Source organism: Psammomys obesus, unplaced genomic scaffold, assembly GCF_907164565.1.
Source record: "Psammomys obesus unplaced genomic scaffold, mPsaObe1.curated_primary_1811, whole genome shotgun sequence".
Taxonomy (NCBI): Eukaryota; Metazoa; Chordata; class Mammalia; order Rodentia; family Muridae; genus Psammomys; species Psammomys obesus.
This window is the reverse complement of record NW_026596073.1, coordinates 33523842-33542883: the sequence shown is the minus strand read 5'-3', so window position 1 is coordinate 33542883 and position 19042 is coordinate 33523842. Positions and strand designations below refer to the sequence as shown.

General features: G+C 39.7%; 1 protein-coding gene across 1 annotated transcript in view; it reads right to left on the bottom strand.

The window, feature by feature from the left end:
• Positions 1–18040, bottom strand: part of Hspa4l (heat shock protein family A (Hsp70) member 4 like) — a 42697-nt gene extending 24657 nt beyond the window's left edge. The window contains exons 1-7 of the mRNA XM_055625908.1: positions 17679–18040; positions 12594–12651; positions 9351–9491; positions 7063–7185; positions 4260–4359; positions 3801–3934; positions 116–360 (exon numbers count right to left, since the gene is read on the bottom strand). Of these exons, the coding sequence (XP_055481883.1) occupies positions 116–360; positions 3801–3934; positions 4260–4359; positions 7063–7185; positions 9351–9491; positions 12594–12651; positions 17679–17785 (908 nt within the window). The 5' untranslated portion in view covers positions 17786–18040. The remainder of the gene's footprint in view (positions 1–115; positions 361–3800; positions 3935–4259; positions 4360–7062; positions 7186–9350; positions 9492–12593; positions 12652–17678) is intronic.
• Between the last annotated feature and the right edge of the window lie 1002 nt (positions 18041–19042).

Below are 19042 nucleotides of genomic sequence, written 5' to 3'. Positions count from 1 at the left end.
GAAAAGTTGACCATACTGTCTAAAACAACCAGAACTTGAAAACAAAAACAAAAACCCTGAACATGACCCAAACAGAAAATCAGCAAGCAGTCTTCCAAATGAAAGAACATGGTACCTGTTCATCTTACTAGAAACATCAAGGTCATTCATGAAACACTCGATATTAAGGGGAAGATCTGATGCATTTGCACTCATCAGTTTCTTCAATTTCTCACATTCTTGATACAGCCGCAACAAGGCCCGAGAGTTCTCCTTGACGTTTATCTTATATTTAGCCTTGAATTCATCACAGAAGTAGTCTACTAAAGCCTCATCAAAGTTCCTGCCACCCAAATATGGGTCAAAGGTAGTAGCCAATACCTGTTTAAATGAAAGAAATTAAATTTTCTGAAATACAGTGTCTTACTTTCCTACTACCATGACAAAACACCACTCTCAAGGCACCTTCTAAGACTTTAATTTGGAGCTTACAGTTTTTCAGAGGGTAAGTCCATGACCCTCATGGCAGGAAATACGGAAGCAGGCAGGCAGGCAGGCAGGCAGGTGCAGTGCTATAGCAGAAGCTGAGGGCTTTTATCTTGAGACAATCACAAAGCAGTGAAAGCTAACAATAACACACATCTTTCAGCAAGGCCACACCTCTTAATCCTTCCTAAACAGTTCTACCAACTGAGGACCAAATACTTAAATACAGGAGTCTATAGGGGTTAGTCTCATTCAAACCACCACATTCCATACCCTGGGCCCTATAGGCTTGTGGCCATATCATAATGCAAAATGCATTTAGTCTAACATCAGAAGTCTCTACTGTTTTTCACATAGTTTAAAAGTCCAAAGTCTCTTCTGAGACTCAAGGCAATCTCTCAAATGTAACTTATAAAATAAATAAATAAATGTAACTTATGTAAAATAAAAATCATGACTCTAAAGTCAGAACCACAGCTAATGAATTTAGCACCCTGCTTTGGAAGGAGCATGGCCCTGCTCTCTCCTTGAATTAAATTTTATTAAGTTTTTCTTAGCAGGTGCTTTTTAAGCAGAGAAAATTCCTTTGGCTCTTTCCTTTCACAATCTGTTGGATTAGATGGGTAGAATCTTGCCCTGAGGGTACAACTCCCTTTATTCCATTTCTGCTCAGACCTCTCCTTGATCATTTTATCTTATTCAGCACAACCCATGGCTCTAATGGTAAAATTTCCTGTTACTCTCTTCCCCTCAAACTTACATTTTGTCTTTCTTTACCCCAATTGCTCTTTTTCATTGTAGACATGCGTAAGAGTACTAATAACCAAGCACAGAGTCAACATTAGGGTGTTTTGATATCACTGTCAATTAAATCAGTCTGAACCTCTCCAATTTAGCTTCCAGCAGATTCTTAGGACAAGGACAAAAAGCAGCTACATTTATATTATTTGCCAAAATATCTTTATGAATAGTCTCTAGCCCACTTGCTAAAACTGTCTTCGAGAACTTCTTGAGCTTGACCTCCATAGTTTACAAAACTCTCAGCACAACTGTATTCCAAGCTCCTATGCTTGGAAGCATTCAACTGCATTTCTAGCCCTAAGTCCCTAAGTCTACATTCCTCCAAAACCAGCATGATCAGGTTTGTCACATTTATTCCTGGCACCAACTTGTCTTATTTATTTTTCTATTGCTATGACAAAACACTACGACCAAGGTATCTTACAAAACATTTAATTTGGGGCAGAGAGTGTTAGAACCTATAACACCTTGGGAGTAGCAGACATAGCTGACAACTTAAGATTCTGATTCACAAGCAAACACAAGGGAGGGAAAAGAGGCGGGGGGGGGGGAACTGGGAATACCATAGGCTTTTGAAACCTCAAAAGCTCACTCTCAGTGATATACCTCCTCCAACAAAGCCACACCTCCTTATCCTTCCTAAGTAGTTCCACCAACTGGAGACCATGGGCCTATGGGAACCAGTTGCATTCAAATCACTATGAACAAAATCCAAACCATACCAAACCAAAATCAAAACCCAACCAAACCAATACAAACAAAAACCCTCTAAAATTGTAAAAGTAAAGTAACCAAAAGAACCTGTCAAATCACTGGGTGCCAAATGCTGAATTAAATTATCCCTTGTACCTGACTCAATTAGTCCCCTACTCGTTATCTGCGCTATAGTCACACAACTCTATGGCAAAACTAGAAGGACAATTCTAATTCTGAAATAACTGACTGACAATTAAAATTTCACTAACTAAATTCATTTGTTCGCTCATATTGAACCCCAAATAAAGTTTAAGAACAAATAGCAGTTCTAATAGTACAGACAAGAGCACAGCCTTCAAGGAAAGAGTGGATCTACGGTATTGTATGTAATCAGTCAATTTCTAGGTTGGTGTTTAAGCCTTTTGGTAATGATCATTAAAAAAACAAAACAAAACAAAAAAACAAAACAAAACAAAAAAACAACCTACCTATTTTTACAACAATTTAAAACAAAATAACACACAAGAGAGTAAAATAACTAGCTTCCCACCAGTTTACCAGTTGGCCACTGTGTGTAGTTACCGACGATGGATAACTCCAGCATATCTAGCCTCTCTCCCTGAGAAGTGATTCCTTAACCCTATGATTAGGGAGTTACTCCTCTACAGGCATGGCTCCTCAACAGCTTCTTCTAAGATGGGACACCACACTAGAATGCAAGGATAACTGGTGTTATTTTTCCAATAGATTCGAGTAGACTATATGGATACAGAATATCCAGAGAGTCCAGTGTTGTCCATTATGAAATGAAAAACTGTATTCAACTGAAAACTGGGCCACATCGTTTATCAGACTTCAACAAGACTCCCAGATGAAAGAAAGTATAGATGACGACACTTAAAAGTTAGCTGGAAAAAAGGGAAAGCTCCACGTCTGTTACTAAGTTAAAATTTACAACTAGAGGCCAAGAAGTAAGCCAACTTAAACCTGAATTTCAACATGCCAGTTCCCTTTGTTTTCTGATAAAGATTTTTGTTTATAGTACCATGAAGTATAAAACATAAAGTTATGCACACTGATAGATGATAAGTCATAGAAACAACAAAGATATATAACACATACAAACTAACAGATGCCACCACACATTCCAAGCATGTCCTAGCTACAGAAATCCCAGAAGACACTCCCACAGGCTGAGCAGCCTACATCTCTCCCAGCAAGTTCCCCAGGATGTAGCTTCTGTGAGTCATTCCACTGCCGTGGGCTTTGAAATGGTGCGGTTGCCACTGAGTCACCTATGATCCTGTAACTCCCTCTATTCATACTCTAGCTCTAGGGTTCACTTAGGGGAAAAACAATGCAGCATCGAGGAGGTTATCATCAGTAAAGGGAACCTGAGGTCAAGGAAAAGGAAGGATCTTGTTGAGGGCCTTTTTTGTTGATTGTGTGTGTGTGTGTGTGTGTGTGTGTGTGTGTGTGTGTGTGTGTGTGCATATATAATGAATGTTTAGATTTATTTTGTGCATGAATGTTTTCTGCATGTATGCATGGGACCATGTGCATGCCTAGTGTTACTTGGAAGTTAGAAGAGGGCCACAGATCCATTGGTACCGGAGTTTTCAGTGGTTGTGGACCACCTATGGGTGCTAGAAACTGAACCTGGGTCCTCTGCAAGAACAGCAAGTGCTCTTAATTGCTGAGCCATCTCTTCAGCCCTGCCTTTGATGGTTATGTTTTCAAGAGGCAGAATAAGATTTCTGGCCCACTTGTTAAGATCCTTACATACTGCAAGCTCTTACTCATCAAAGTTATATACAGAAAGTAACTGAGTCACTTACTTTAAGTTTTCCTTTGTTAAAAGCACAAACAGAGACCTGATAGGCAGAATGTCCCATGTCGATAAACACAACATTCCTTGGTTTCTCATCTAATGAGGGGAGATCTTGTTTATAAATTCCATATGCCAGTGCAACTGTGTGAGAATAAATATTAGGTTAATTTTTGTATAGCTGTCATTAGAAAACAAGACAAAGAAAAGTTGTTTTTATATTGTAATCTAATATACAGGATGGTAAAATACAGATTCAACCTACATTAACTTTTCACAAATTGTTTAGGGTTTTATTTTCCTGACTCATCTGTAAAGAGTTGTAGCAGTAACCATTCTTTAAGTTCAAATATGAATTCAACCTCTTCCAAAAGTCTGTATTCCAAAGCAACAAATTATAAACAATACCAGAGTTTTAAAGAGCTGGAGAGAAAACTGATTAACTTTTTTTCAAGTGACCATCACCAACCTGCAGTGGTTTCATTCATCAGCCTCAGACAGTTTAGGCCTGCAACCTGGGCTGCGGCCATCACGGATCTTCTTTCTGCATCAGTGAAAAAGCTCGGGATCTGTTAAGAACAGTAATAAGTTACTGCCTTGGTGTTACAGACCGGAAAATACGCAACTTTAAAATCAACATAAAGTACTAGTGTAGGTTCTTAAGTTGGATAGTTCCTACACCATACAGAGTGGATCTGCAGTATGAACACAAATGTAATTAGTACGACAGGACCAGTAGTTTTGTTTACCTCAAGGAGCCAGTGTTGGTCTGGTTACTGAGGTTTAGACAGCTGTCTCTAGGACTTGTGTGCTTGTTTTTAGGTGGACACTGTGGATGTGGACTAGTCAAATGAGCTGAGAGGATGATGCTCCAGAAAGGGATGATGGACTCCATCTCTACCTGGAAACTAACACTCAGCCTCAAAAACTATGAGCTAAAGAAAGCTGTTTTCATTTAAAAGTTAGGATGATACAGTATTGAAAAACTAATATACAATTCAGTTAACATACTAGTCCCTAGGCATGGTGGCCAATGCCTTTTTAATACCAGCACTTGGGATGCAGAGGCAAGAGGATATCTATGAGTTTGAGGCCAGCCTAGTCTATATAGTGAATTTCAGTCCAGCCAGGGCTATATAATAAGAACCTGTCTCAAAAACAAAACAAAAAAAAAAAACCCAAACCAAAACAACCCCCCCAAAAAAACCCAAATAAAATAATTCTTAAAATAAAATACTAGTCCATCTTTATTAATGGAACTGAAACCCTAAGACTCTGCTAAAATGAGATTAGGTATATCTATCTAATATATAGTAGAATCCTATGTAGCTAAGAACAGCTATATCTCCACTGTCATGTTAAAAAAGGACATGCATGAGCTGAAGAGATGGCTCATTGGTTAAGGGCACATATAATGAAATCCAAGTTTTTAAAATGGTTACATTTCCAAGGAGAGGAAATACATATTTAGGAAGTTATGAAAAATCTATTTTATAGCTATCAAAAATACTGTATTTATACTAAAATGTTAATATCTGGCTTAACATATATAAAGATTTTTACTTATTTACATCAAGCCAAGAAATGCTTTTAAGACCAACATTTTAAAAAACTATCACTCAAAACTCAGTGCCTTGATGACCTCCAGTCCTCCGGTGCTGGGGCTCTTGGTATGCGTCACAATACCCGGCTCACTATTTCTTTCATTGGGATGTGTACGGGGTGAGGGGTGTGCAATGCCATGCACATGTCCAGAGGCCAGAGACAACCTGTGGAAACAGCTCTCTTCTTAAACCTTCATGTGGGTTCAGAGGACTGAATGCATGGCATCAGGTTTGAATGTGAAGGGCCTTTCCTTGGTGAGCCAGCTCATTGGTCCCAAACTTACTTGTTTGTTCTTGTTTTTATTTAGACAAGTAAACTCACTATGTAGACCAAACTGGCCTTGAATGCAGAGATTTGCCTGCCTCTGCCTCCTGCACGGTGAGATTAAAGGCACATGACATCATACCCAGCATAAAGTTCAAGTTTTAAGTCAGTAGTCTGTATTTTTACTGTGTTCTGTCTGATGTGATTGTTTGTCCTGTACATTAGTATTCTTCTGAAAAAGTATATAAATAAACATGTATGGTTCATACAATCTTCATGGGGCAATTTATGAACCAAGTATTTTTGCAGCTGCTATAAAGTACAGAAAAGTAGTCCTCATATTGTTTACAACCATGAAAGATGGACTTAAACACTCAAAGTGTCAACATTGCAAGTACACTTTGGAAATAAATTACCTCAATTATTTGTTTTTCAATATGAAAACTAGGAAGTAATAGTCTACCCTCCTGGGGGATCTCTAAGGCTTACTGAGTGAGTTAGTACACATACAGCTACTATAGTGCCCAGTCAATGATAAACACTGTTACCCACTACTTCTAAATGGTTACAAAGTACAACACTAAGCTCTAACATTTCTTTCCTATTAATTCAAATAATGAGAATATGTAGTGATTAAGTTTTCTGATATGAGACTCTTGAACTTAGGTACTAAGTTAAATATATTCACATTAGGAAAAAAATGCAAGCTAAAAAGTAGTTCACAATATTCAGTGAGATTTCAAGAGATAAGATATGGCAGATAAATATTTCATTAAGAATACTATAAAAAAGGATTTTAAAAAAATCTGATTTTTCCTGAGACAGATTAACCATAATGCCAAATTCCTATCTATAACTTCATATCCCTAACTTTGAATTTTTAATTGGATTCCCTAAAACATTAAGGTATTTAAAGTTGGGAAATTAAAAGCTTTTTAGGAGGATTATCTTTTACAAGTGTTTTTTAAAGTTTACATTCATTTAGTAGCTATCTCTGTACAGATTTGTGTGTGTACACATGTGGGAGGGTCACACAGGCAGGGGACAGAGGACAGCCCTCAGGACTAGGTCTCTTCTTTCACCATGTGGGTTCTGGAGATCACACTCAGGTTATCCAGTGGCAAATGTCTTCACCTGCTGAGCCATCTCACTTGTCCCTTAGGAAGACTCTTATAAGTGGCAGGGCAGCAGCCACTAAAATAATAAAACACTTTGGTTTTTGTTTGCGGATTATCAGAACTGACTTTATAGGGAAGTAAATTCTAAACTTTACCAAATAAGGTAGCTTAAAAAAAAAAAAAAGGAAGAAAGAAAAAGAAAAGTCAGTATAAGTTGTTTTCTGTCCAAAGGGAGAAATGACAAAGAGAACACTTCTCCTTGGATGCCCATGCACTGGTGCTCACCGAGATCACACAATCAGCCACTGGCTTCTTCAGGGCATTTTCTGAGGTTTCTTTAAGCTTAGCCAGCAACATCCCAGTGACTTGCTCAATCGCAAAGGGCCTCTCTTCCTCCAGGTACCGCACCTATAACCAAAGATTGACATGCTAAGAGTCACCTACTCACGTAGTAAGTGCACATAGCATTGATCTGCACACGACATACACAGTGAAAAGAAATAAGTTCTTTATAGTCACTAGCCACACTGAGCACGCCTCCCACTTTAGCTCCACACAAATAAGTAAATCCCTTTGAAGGAAGCATTTAGGTCCTTATCCATAAAGCTATTAATTTTTATCGTTCATTTTTAAAGTGCGATGTAAATACTGAAGGAAAAAAAGGTGATTTTTTTTTTAGTACTCTACAGGTCTTAACATGAAAGCGTCAGTCACATGTTTTTTTAAAAGGAAGAAATTTAAAACACACACAAAAAAAAATAAAGTGAAAAAATCCTTATTAAGAAAATGACATGTATTAGACCAAAGTTCCTAGGGGCAAGCATGGATAAAGTATAAAATTTAAAATTAATGGAGACCAGGTATCTACTACACTTTATGACCTAACCGTGTTGCATTTAGGAATATAATATAACTTGAGCTAGAGACTTGTACTTGAAAGTAATTTAACTTTTACGACATTTAAAAGCAATGAAGAGCAGGGCAGAGAGGTGGCTCAGGAGTTAAGAGTACTAGCTGCTCCTCCAGAAGGACCTGGATTTTACTCCCAGTAACCACATGGCCCACTGACCCGCAAATTACACCAAAGCATGCCATCAAAATCTGTCTTTAACCTCTCATGGGGCATCCTTGACCTATATTAACAGATTCTTTTTCCTTATTAGAATCTGCCATCCACACTAGTCAGAATCCTCTTCTAAAGCTAGAAATACAGGCATATCTGTAGCATAAACACATCAAGCTTAGAGTTAATAAAAATAGCTATAGGGAGATACAGTCACATAGCATACAGTTCCAGGGAGTATACTTTGGGGGAGGCTACAAAATTGTGCAAGGATTTCCACTTTCTATTTGTAGAATGTTTTCATCACTACTCCAAAAATCTCATAGAAATTAGCTATATGCCCTATTTCCCCTTCCCTTTAGCCCTTAGCAGTCACTAATCTACATTCTTGCCCATATGGATTTACTGTATTCTGGATACTGTAAATAAAAAGACTCATACTAAATTAAGTGGACTTTTGTGCTAGGGTTCCTTTAACTTAACATGTATTTAAAGTTCATATCTGGTGTAGCACATATCAGTCTGTTCTTTTTGTGGTTGCATACTATTCTACTGTAGATATATTTCACCTGTCCAACTTATGTGAATATATGTATGTTAACTTTGTTACTATAAATTACACCATTAATATTATGAATATTCATGCACAGGAATTGTGTATATATTTTTACTCTTTTGGGTTATAGAGCAGTAGAATTGTTGGGTGTTGACTAATTTCTGCTTTAAATGTCTAGAATACACTAAAAACCCAGAATCCATCTCTTAGAAGTTTGCTTTAGCACTTCTAATTGCAAGGCTCTTGTAAACTTGAAAACTACTAGCAATGATACCACTTTGGGTTGTACTCTTCTAGGCCCCTCATGTCTATGCTTTTATTCCCACAAGATTCTCACCTACTGGAGTTCTCCCAGTGACAGTTGTTTCTTCTTTCAAACAAAAATACAGTTTTTAAAAGTCAGTATCTAACTACAATGTTTTCACATTCACTAAAATTACTGCAAATTTGACTATTTCTTAGGTGCTCTCCTACTTTGGGTTTCTTCTACCACTGTGATTAAACATCATGACTAAAACAACTTGGAGAGGAAAGAGTTTATTTCAGCTTACTGTTATAGTCCCTTCATCCAAGGAAGTCAGAGGAGAAACTTGGAGGCAGGAACTGATACAGAGACCATAGAAGAATGCTGTTTACTGGCATGTCCACATAACTATATAACCTGCTTTCTCATATACCCCAGGACTGCCACCTGCCTAGGAGTGGCACCATAACAACACCCTGGGCCTTCCCACTTCTATAACTAAGAAGTATTACAGATTTGCCGGTTGGCAAATACTTGAGGCATTTCCTCAATTTAGAGTCCCTGTTTCCAAATAACTCTTTTAACTTGTGTCAAGTTGACAATAAATCAGCCAGGACAGATGTATGTTCTGAGAAAGAAAGTTATACTTCAAGTTAAAATGATGACATACCTTTAAGGAGACGTTTGCATTCTGCAAACACAAAGCTTACCTTGACACCTGCACTTCCATTAGGCATCTTCTGCAATTCATAGGGAAGCCTGATTCTCTCTGTTTGCACAATGGGGTCATCAAATGATCGTCCATGAAGCTTTTTGAAGCCATGAATTGTATTTCTTACATTTGTGACTATCTGTTGACAATAAACAGTTGAATCCATCAATTACTTAATGAGGCAAAATAAGATACTATCATAATACTGAAAACCACCAAATGCCTAAGCTCATATAGTTAAGTTTAGAATTTTATTTCATTCATTTTCCTCTATTCCAAGTAGAAAGCACAGTTATAGTGTGAGTACATATGCATCTTAAGTATTACCTGTAAAATCCTCTTCTTCTCCTAGGAATTAGTGGGAGAGGGAGAGAGGGTGGAGAGATCCAAAAACTTTTCAAATATGATGAAAATCTATTGACTTGTTTTCAGCACTGTGTAAAAATCTTATGTGTACAGTTACTTGCCTGTGTGCTATGTCTGCACACCACTTGCATGTCTGGTGCCTGATGAAGCCAGAGAGGGCATCGAGTCTCCTAGAACTGGAGTTACAGAGGGCTGCGAGCCACCATGTGGAATCAAGCCTGCGTCTTCTGAACAACAGGAGTATTCTTGATTGCTGCTCCGTCTTTCCAGCCCATTTTCAGTACTCTTGATCCAGTAAATTACTATCTTTGACTCTGGGTTTTCCCTTCATTCCAAAAAAATTTTCATTTTGAATTATGTGCATGTGGGTTTGGGTATATGGGTGCATATGAGTACAGGGCTCTTGGAGACCAGACGAGGGGGTCAGATCAGGGGCTGGACTTACTGGCAGTCCTGGGAAGCTAACTGGTCCTCTGCAAGAGCACTGTGTGTTCTTAACTGCTGAGCCATTTCTTCAAACCCTTCTCCATTTTTTCCTGTTCTTAAACTGCTTTTAAAAAATCATTCAGTGTTTCTTCTCAATATCTACTTTCTTGTGAGATGTCTTATGTATAATATGTTGCTCCCACTGAGAATCACCTCTAGGCCAGTAATAGCTCTTCCATGTAGCATAGTGCTAATCAACAGTCTTAATTGTAAATGGTTGGTATTTTGACAAGATAATTTTCTGTTTAAACTGTATACTGCTACTGAAATCAGTATCTTCTTTCCTAATGACCTTCAAAGTCAAACAGTTCTTGAGTTGCCATTGTGGGACGGAGACATAGGGGTGTCAGCTCAATTCTTGGGAGATATAATATTACAGGCTGCTTTAAACAAAGATTAACTATTTCTGGTAAATGTTAAGCAGTCAAAATATGGTGGTGCCAGAAAAATGGCTCAGTGGTTAAGAGAGCTTGATGCTCAATCATGGAGATGAGTTTGGATCCCAGAACTCACATCATATGGCTAGCAAGGCCTTGTAACTCAAGCTCCAAAAGATCCAATACTGTCTTCTAGCCTCCAGTTACACTCGCCCCCCCCCCCCAGCTGTATGTACAACATACAGACAACAGAGATACACAAAAAAAATAATTCTTTTTTTTTAAACCTTAAAAATTTATTTATAGACATTTCGGAACCATTTAAATCAACAGACAATGGATTTTTTTTTTTTTTTTTAGACATAATATACTGCATTTATCTTGAGGTACACATTGGGCCTTGTTAAATAATTCTCTGGAAAGCAACACAGCTAACTCCTGACGTGGAGCTAGCAACCCACTGTTTTTCCCAGCCTGGAAACTGTACAGAGACTTCCAAATTCTTAGAAAATTCACCTTCCATTCAAGTGAAGGAAAACTCCCCAGGTTCTTGAGTTTGTTTCTTTCTTTCAAAGTCTTAGCTGAGAGAATATTACAAATGGATCATAATATGAAAACCGGAGGACAGGTTTATAGCTAGGGAATTATGCAAGCCCAATCCTACAGGAGACTGTAAACCAAGGGAGCTCACCATTTGCTAAGCTCTACTATGAAATGCGTAGCTTCAGAGGTGGACAGAGGGGCACAACTACACACGACATTTGCGCCTAGTTTGAAACACACTCTTGCAAAAAATAATTCTTTAAGACACCAAAATGTGATGTATAAACCCAATTAAAGGAGCTATTTCAGCACATAATTAACATTTGTATATAATATGAACATAAAAAACATAAGAATCTTTCATAATTAAAGTCATTATAAAAGACATCCCTTCAAAATTGTAAGCAAAAGTTTTAAACAATATTTGAATTTATTTAAAAAGTTAAATTTTATGTGCATTAGTGTGAAGGTGTCACATCCTTGGAATGGGCATTACAGACAGTTGTGAGCTGCCATGTGGGCGCTGGGAATTGAACCTAGGTCCTTAGGAAGGGTAGACAGTGCTCTTAACCACTGAGCTATCTCTCCAGCCCATTAAACAAAGGTTTTTGAAAAGTAAATAATTCCTACAAAGTCACAAGGAAATAACAGCACATTAAATTACTGTTTTGTTTTGTTTTTTTTTTTTTTTTTTTCAAACAGGGCATGTAGCTCAGACTGGCTTTACATTCACTTGAGATCAGCCTTGAATGTCTGATCACCCTAGCTCAGCCTTTCTTAGTGCTGGGTTTACTGACATGAGAACAGGAAGAAGACCCAGCTATATATAAAACATAAGAAATATGTTTGGTTTTAGAGAAATAAAGAGCTTTGGTTTAGAGAAATAAAGTGTAACACTATAAGACCATCAAGCTACCAGGCAAACTTTAAGTTAATATTTTATTCATAAGCATTTCAGAAGTCTGGAGATATACTCAAACTCCATGGCCACACTGAGCCACTCAGCAAGTGATCTACTTTGCTCCCACTACTTTCTTCCACTAAGAACATTTCTTGTTAGTCACTGAATGATCCAGAAGACTGTCCCATATGGAAAGTGATCAGATAGGAAACAATCCACATAGAAGGAGACTCAAACTTTACAATTTTTTAAATAAATAAAATGAAAAAAACAAACAAACCAAAAAACCTCTACAATTCAAAGCAAATCTATTTCTCCCTCCTTCTTCCATTCCTCTACCCCTTTCTCTCTTTTTTTTTGAAGCAGTATCCTCATGCAGCTTATGCTGCTTGAACTCAATCCTGTTGCCTTAAGAGCACACCACACCCAGCAAAGCGTCTCTTAGAAAACACAAAGGTGTTAGACTCGGCCTTGTTTGTAATTCTCAACTACATACCATGAAAACTTACCATGATGCAGTTAACTTTTTCCCTAAGTCAAAATAACTATTTGAACAGTATAAGCATACCTGGCTCTTAGCTGCATTTCCAATGGCTCGGGTTCTGGATCCCAAAGATATACAGGCTCTGAAGAAGAGACAAGAGTTCCTCTGTTTATCTTGTATACTGTTTATGTAATATTATAGGGTGGTTCTTACACAAAAGTAAATTTAAAAGAACTAAAACAATCATTATTTTAAAAACCAGGTAGTAGAAATAAAACCTTTACATATTTCTAAACTTAATAACAGACTAGTGATCAGAATTTTAGAATTTAAAAAATACCCTAATAATTGCCTATTCTGTAACTGGTATCAAAATTGTTATTCAAATTCTACTGGTCTGAGACCTATTAAAAGGTAATCACATTTAGCAAGGTAAGGCTCCTTGGATTTCCACTCTGGCTCTGCCATTCAACAGGTAGGTATCTTGGGGGAGTTATATAAGCATCCCTTGCTTTCGTTTCCATATGGTGACAGTGATGACCACACCTGCTCATCAGGTTATATGACGAACAGGAGAGTGAATTTAGATGTTGAGAAATGCTTTCAACACCTGGCACATAAAAAATGCAAATGCTCTATTTTAATCTCCATTTACATGTAACATAAAAGTAAAGAACGACATTTTTATCATGTGATTGAAGAAAATGTTTCCATGATTGCAGTTTTAACTAAAAACTACTCAATCAACAAACACTGTATATACAATAAGCCACTTTCTATCCTTGGAGGATTTATAATTTATTTTAAAAATTTAACAGAATACATACGATTATGAAAAAGAACAGCCACTTCTACATAACAAGGCTTAGGAGAAGCAATTTCTAATTTAAGACTTGAAAGGATATCAAAGCATTTAATTTGTAGCAGTCTCATGGAAAAGGGCATTCCAGGCACACAGGTGCTGCTGAGGTTGGCTATGGTTTCCCTCTAAAGGTTTATGTGCTACCAACTTGGTCCCAAATGTAATGGCACTAAGGCGGTAGACCGTTTAAGATGTAGGGCCTAGGAGACAGTTATAGTATGGGTACCAGACTCAGCAAACCAGTGCCTATTTTACACACAGAGCATGTCCCCGTTCTGTCTCTCTGACATGTTATGACACAGCCAAGAGGCCCTTGCCAGAACACCAGCACCGTGCAGGAAGTATCCTCCAGCCATCACAATCAGAAGCCAAGTAGGTTTCTGTAGAAGTTATCAAGCCTGACACTTTCCCTGACAGTTCTATATAAACATTTCCAAAGCTCCCCAACATAAACATCTTACAGCACCTAAAATCAATTTTACTTTTCCATAGCATATTACCATCTAATATATTACCCATCTAATACAACTTAGTTCTCCAGCTGTATTTCTAGATCAAAGTATGAAATCTGTAAGAAACAAAGCACACTGTCCTCATTGCACTGTTCAACATGGTGATCAATGCTCACATATGATTGGTAAAATTTAAATTAAAGTAACAAAATTCTGTGTCTTAAAATTAATGCACATTCTCAGGTTTCTCACACTCACATGTAGCTAGTAGATATAGAAAACTAAATAAACAGAGAAGAAACATACATAATAGAAAGTTCTATTGCACAGCACTGGCCAGGATCACTGACTGGTACACAGCAAGGACACTTTTCGAATGAACTGAAATATGGATCCTAAGGGTAACTAGGAAGAATACAACTTGGCTAGTTTCATAGGAGGTTTTACTAAGATAGTATCAAGGCTAGATTGTCTAGGGTCTCAATGGGCTGATTATAGATTTGAAATGTTTGCATCAGGCAATGGGAATTCATTAAGTTTCTGAGTAATAGAACAGTGTATGGTGATGTTTAATGCCAAACAAAGGTTATATTCCAGAGTATGGCTTAAGGACTGACACGATTACACTGAGGCCCATTAGATTTTCAATTCAGCCATCTCTACATCTGTCTGCTCCTCTCAAATTTGTCACATAAGCTTTAAAAAAATAGTCCTACTTTTTCCTTTCCCTTATCAGGAACACAGATCCTAATATTCTTAGCCCTTCTGCTGTCACTGTGTTGTTGCTTGATGAATAACAATGAGATAGTCGGCAAGCTTCCATCTCTTCTTAGTGAGCCTTTCTGACCCTCTTCCTAAGTTACCAGTCTGGCTAGGAATCAAATTTTCAACAGGTAAGCAATGTGTTTGTTCAACTAGAGTGGCAAGGTGTCCAGAGAGCAGACTTTCCCAACCATGGCAATCCAGACTTTCTGGGCTAGACACTTCTTTTATTGGGCAAGTGGGGATGTACTGAGCCTTGTTTCAGTTGAGTATGCAGACCTCTACTCACAAGATGCTAAAAGAACTTTTTCCACAACCAAAAATCTTCAGGTAAGTGTAAGATGTCCCTTATGAGGGCAAAATCACTTCCATCTGAGAACCACTGCTTTGGCATAGATCTCAAAAAGTTTCTATAAAACATGAGCCTTTACACATTAAAGTAAGCTTGGGAAACATTGTTCTCATAAGAGACTTGCAGTGCTTGTAAGTAAAGGGACTTGAGAAGTTCTGCAGAGAAAAGGCATCTGAATACTGTTTAGCTATATGGGGGGAAATGTCTTGGTAGAAGCTGAAAAGGGAAGCAATGTTCTCAGAATGGCATTTTGTTGCTGTAGGCTTTCTAACATGTTTTTAAAACAAATGCTAGGCATGCTAATTTACGTTAGTGACAATATAAAACTACCAATTTTTTATTATGGCCAAAAGGATTAAATATATTAACAATTGGAAAAAGCAATATAAGCTTCCAAATGCTTATTAAGCAATTTGTAAATTAAATTAGCTCATAAATTGAGACCATTAACCAAAATCACAAATATTTAAAAAGCTGATCAGGTATTTGGCATGGCAGTATATGCCTTTCACTTCAGTACTCATGAGGTTGGAGGACGACGATCAAGTCCAAGATCAGCCTGGGCTACTTACCCAAAACCTTGTCTTAAGAAACAGAACCTGAAGCTGATCAGTTAACTCTAGGTACATATTAACTATTAGATTATCAGAGTAATTATTTTAGGACATGGTCTTAATTAAAATTTACCCAGTCCAAACACAAATATAAATGTACAACAATTTTAAGGTTCTTTCAATCATAAATGTATGCATAGAGAGCCTGCACAATACCACCTGCAACCTATTTTTGTAAATGAAAAGTTTTATCAGATCATAGTGATGATTATGGATTTGTATAGTGACCATACACTAAAAAGACTACTAATGGCAAGTGAAATATCTTAAATTTACAACACCTTATTCATATTATATAATATCAGATGCCTCGCCCATAAGATCAAAGCAATGACTGGAGAATCATTTTGTTTTTGCTTTGTTATTAATACTTGAAGATTTTTTATTAGGTTTGGTTATGTTCTAGTTTGTAACATCAGCCCATATAACTTCCTAAACAAATGTAATTAAAAAAAACAAAAACAGCAAAAAATAGTCATTGAATTTTTGTCAGAAGCAAAATAACCTGAAAAGTCTATAGTAGTTTTATCATCCACTAAATGTGAATTCTCAAACAAAACAAAAATCTCCAAACCCAAAAAGTAAAAATAAAAGGTAGTTATCATAACATTATTTACAGGAATAAAATATAATCATCTTGAAGGTAGAACATGGGATGGAATTAATGAAACGATTATACAAACACTAGAACTAATGGTATAGAAGAAATACATTACATAGAGATTAATGAACAGAAAACATTAAGTTTTTCTATCTTAAAAACAAACAGAAAACCATTTGGAAGTTTTATTTCTGGACAGAATTATACTTTTTAGCTTTATCTTTTCATGTACCTATATTTCTAAGTTTAATATTTTTCATAATAGATATACCTAATAAATGAATAAACCATGAGTAAATTATTGGTCCTGGGACTATGAGGATTATCTGATTTATATCCACATTTGTGTATACAAACATCTAGAATTTCAATGGAGATGTGAAGGGTCAATCTAGAAAAAAAAAAAAAAAAAAAAAAAAGACAAAAAGGAAAAAAAAAAAAAAAAAAAAAAAAAAAAAAAAAGGCCTAAAGCATTCTAGATTACATCTGGAAAGAAATCAAAGCAGTCTCCATTCGCGAATGCTACTAGGAAACATATTGCCATATTCTTGAACTATTAGACTGTTAAAACCTCACCATTTGAAGATGGTTTTAACACTGATCTTGGCTGACATTAGTTTAATTTAAAACATAGTACAAATCATTCACAAGGGTCAATTTAGTTTCCTTTTCATAAAAATACATGAACAGAATTTTCCTCATAAAATTACAGGTTAACAGGAGCGTACAAGAAGAGTTTTTCACATGCAAGTATTAGTTGTGTTCTTTGCCAACAAACTTTCCAGAAAGGAGAAACAAGTGAACCTGTGGACACACGTTTCCATGACATAATGCTACAAAGGCTTTCATCAAGAGTTCATAATGGAAACACTACACAATCCTGTTTATACAGGATAGTCGCCTCTGACTCACCAACAATTCACTCTGTAAAAATACACTTTAGGTATCTGCCTCTAACCCCAGCAATTTTCCACTAATTGACTGATATTGGCAGCATACAGCCAAGATCCCCACTGCGAAGTCTCATTGTGAATGCGCCATTAACCTAATCCCTCCTGGTCAGATCACCTCACATTCTCAAGGACACCACCTCATCTCTCCGTCTCCACACACACAGATAAAGGAATAAAACAAACGGCTTCCAGGGCTAGGGAAACTGCCATTTCTTTTCCGAGGTGTGCAACACCGGGGGTCAGTCTTCCGAGGAGGCTGTCGCCCGGGAGATGGGGGAGGGAGGGCAGGACGCAGAGCTCTAGTGGGCTGCCTAGCGCAGATCCCAGGCCGGCCCTGCGCCCGCAACCTGAGACCTTTCTTCCATGGGCCGGACGCCGCGCCGAGGCGGACCGCGCAAGTCCCTTCCCGCAGCCTAACGCGGGGGCCCTCGCGGGTCAGGGGCGTCCGCGGCCCGCCGAGGCCGGGCAGGGGAGCCCGCGGGAGCCGCCGCCCTCCGTCCTGGCTGTGGCCGCGGCACCTGTCACGGGGGGCGTCCCGGGCCCACCCGAGGGATGGGGGCGTGAGGCACTTACGGCGTGCACCTGTCGCTGTACTCGTTGGCGATGGTCTCGATGCCGCCGCTCCTCGCCACGGCGATGTAGCAGTTGAGGAAGCCGAGGTCAATGCCCACCACCGACATCGCGCCTAAGCGTCGGGCAGGGGCGACCGTGTCCTGCTGCGGGCCGCCACTGCGGGCACTGTGACTCCTGCGAGAAGCAAAGGAGAGGACCCACTCTCCGTCAGGAAAAAAAAAAAAAATCTAGGGCAGGGCGTCGGGACTGCGGAGGTGGAGCCGCCTGCCTGCGCCGCGCCGCCTCCGCCCGGCCCGCCGCCTAGTCTCTACTGCAGTTCGCCGCCCCCAACCGGCAGTTAGTGCGGTCTGCGCCTGCGCGCTCGACCCCGGGGGGCGCGAGCCACCGGTCGGCTGTGGCTCGGCGGCCGCTCCCGTCAGCGCTCGGCAACGGCTCGCTGCGCAGTGGCAGGTTCGAGAAAGAGCTGGAAAAGGGGGTGGCCGCGGAGCCGCGGGGCGGGGCGGGGCGGCGGTCGCGCGACGTGAGGAGGCGCGGCTAAGCGATCTCCGGGCAACGGCGGGGCCGCCGCAGCCTGAGGACGCTCTCCGGGGCGCAGCTCCCTCCGCAGCGCCGCTCGCCTCGGCGTCGCTCTCCTCAGCTCCGCTCGCCCCGGCTGCCCGCCCGCATCCCCCCGCGGGTCCCCCGAGAGCTGCGGCCCGGACGCTCACCGCCGGCCTCGCCGCCCCGAGGGGCCGCCCACGTGCCCTCTGTGAGGTGGCGCCCATTGTGCGCTGCCTGGAGCGCGTCTCGCCGCGGAGCCACCCCGCGGCGCCCGGCCCGAGCCTCCCTCTTACCCTGAAAACTTGGTTTTCTAGGCCTCACCTCGTTTCCCACTGAGCTTCGGAAAGGAAGCCTGCCGCGGGCCCTTGCACACGCTTTAATTTATACTCACCAAGTCTGGCCGCCTTGCTCCTTCGCACTCACGTCCCAGTGCGAACTTTGCTCTTCCTCATCCAGCCCCTTCTTTGTCCCTTGTTTCGTAGGGTCCAGTTCTTCATGTATCTGCTGGTCCTTCTTATCCAGTTCCTTCTGTAAGCCCTGTTCCATCCTGTCCACGTCTTGGTGTGCTTCGTGCTCCGTCCCAGGACTAGGCACGGGTTTTTTATCTCCATGTTGAGTACTCTCATGGTCCGCGGTTGTGCCCCTTAAGTTAACCAGACGTTTCACTATTAACACCACTGTCACAGCAGCAGCAAGTGTGGCAAAGGCTCCTGCTGTTGCTAAAAGGAATGCGAAATACATTTCAGGAACTATACCAAGTCAAGTGGGATGTCGTTACTGTTTCAACTCGAGTGTCTAAACTTTTGTTTTCAGAGTCTGCAGGG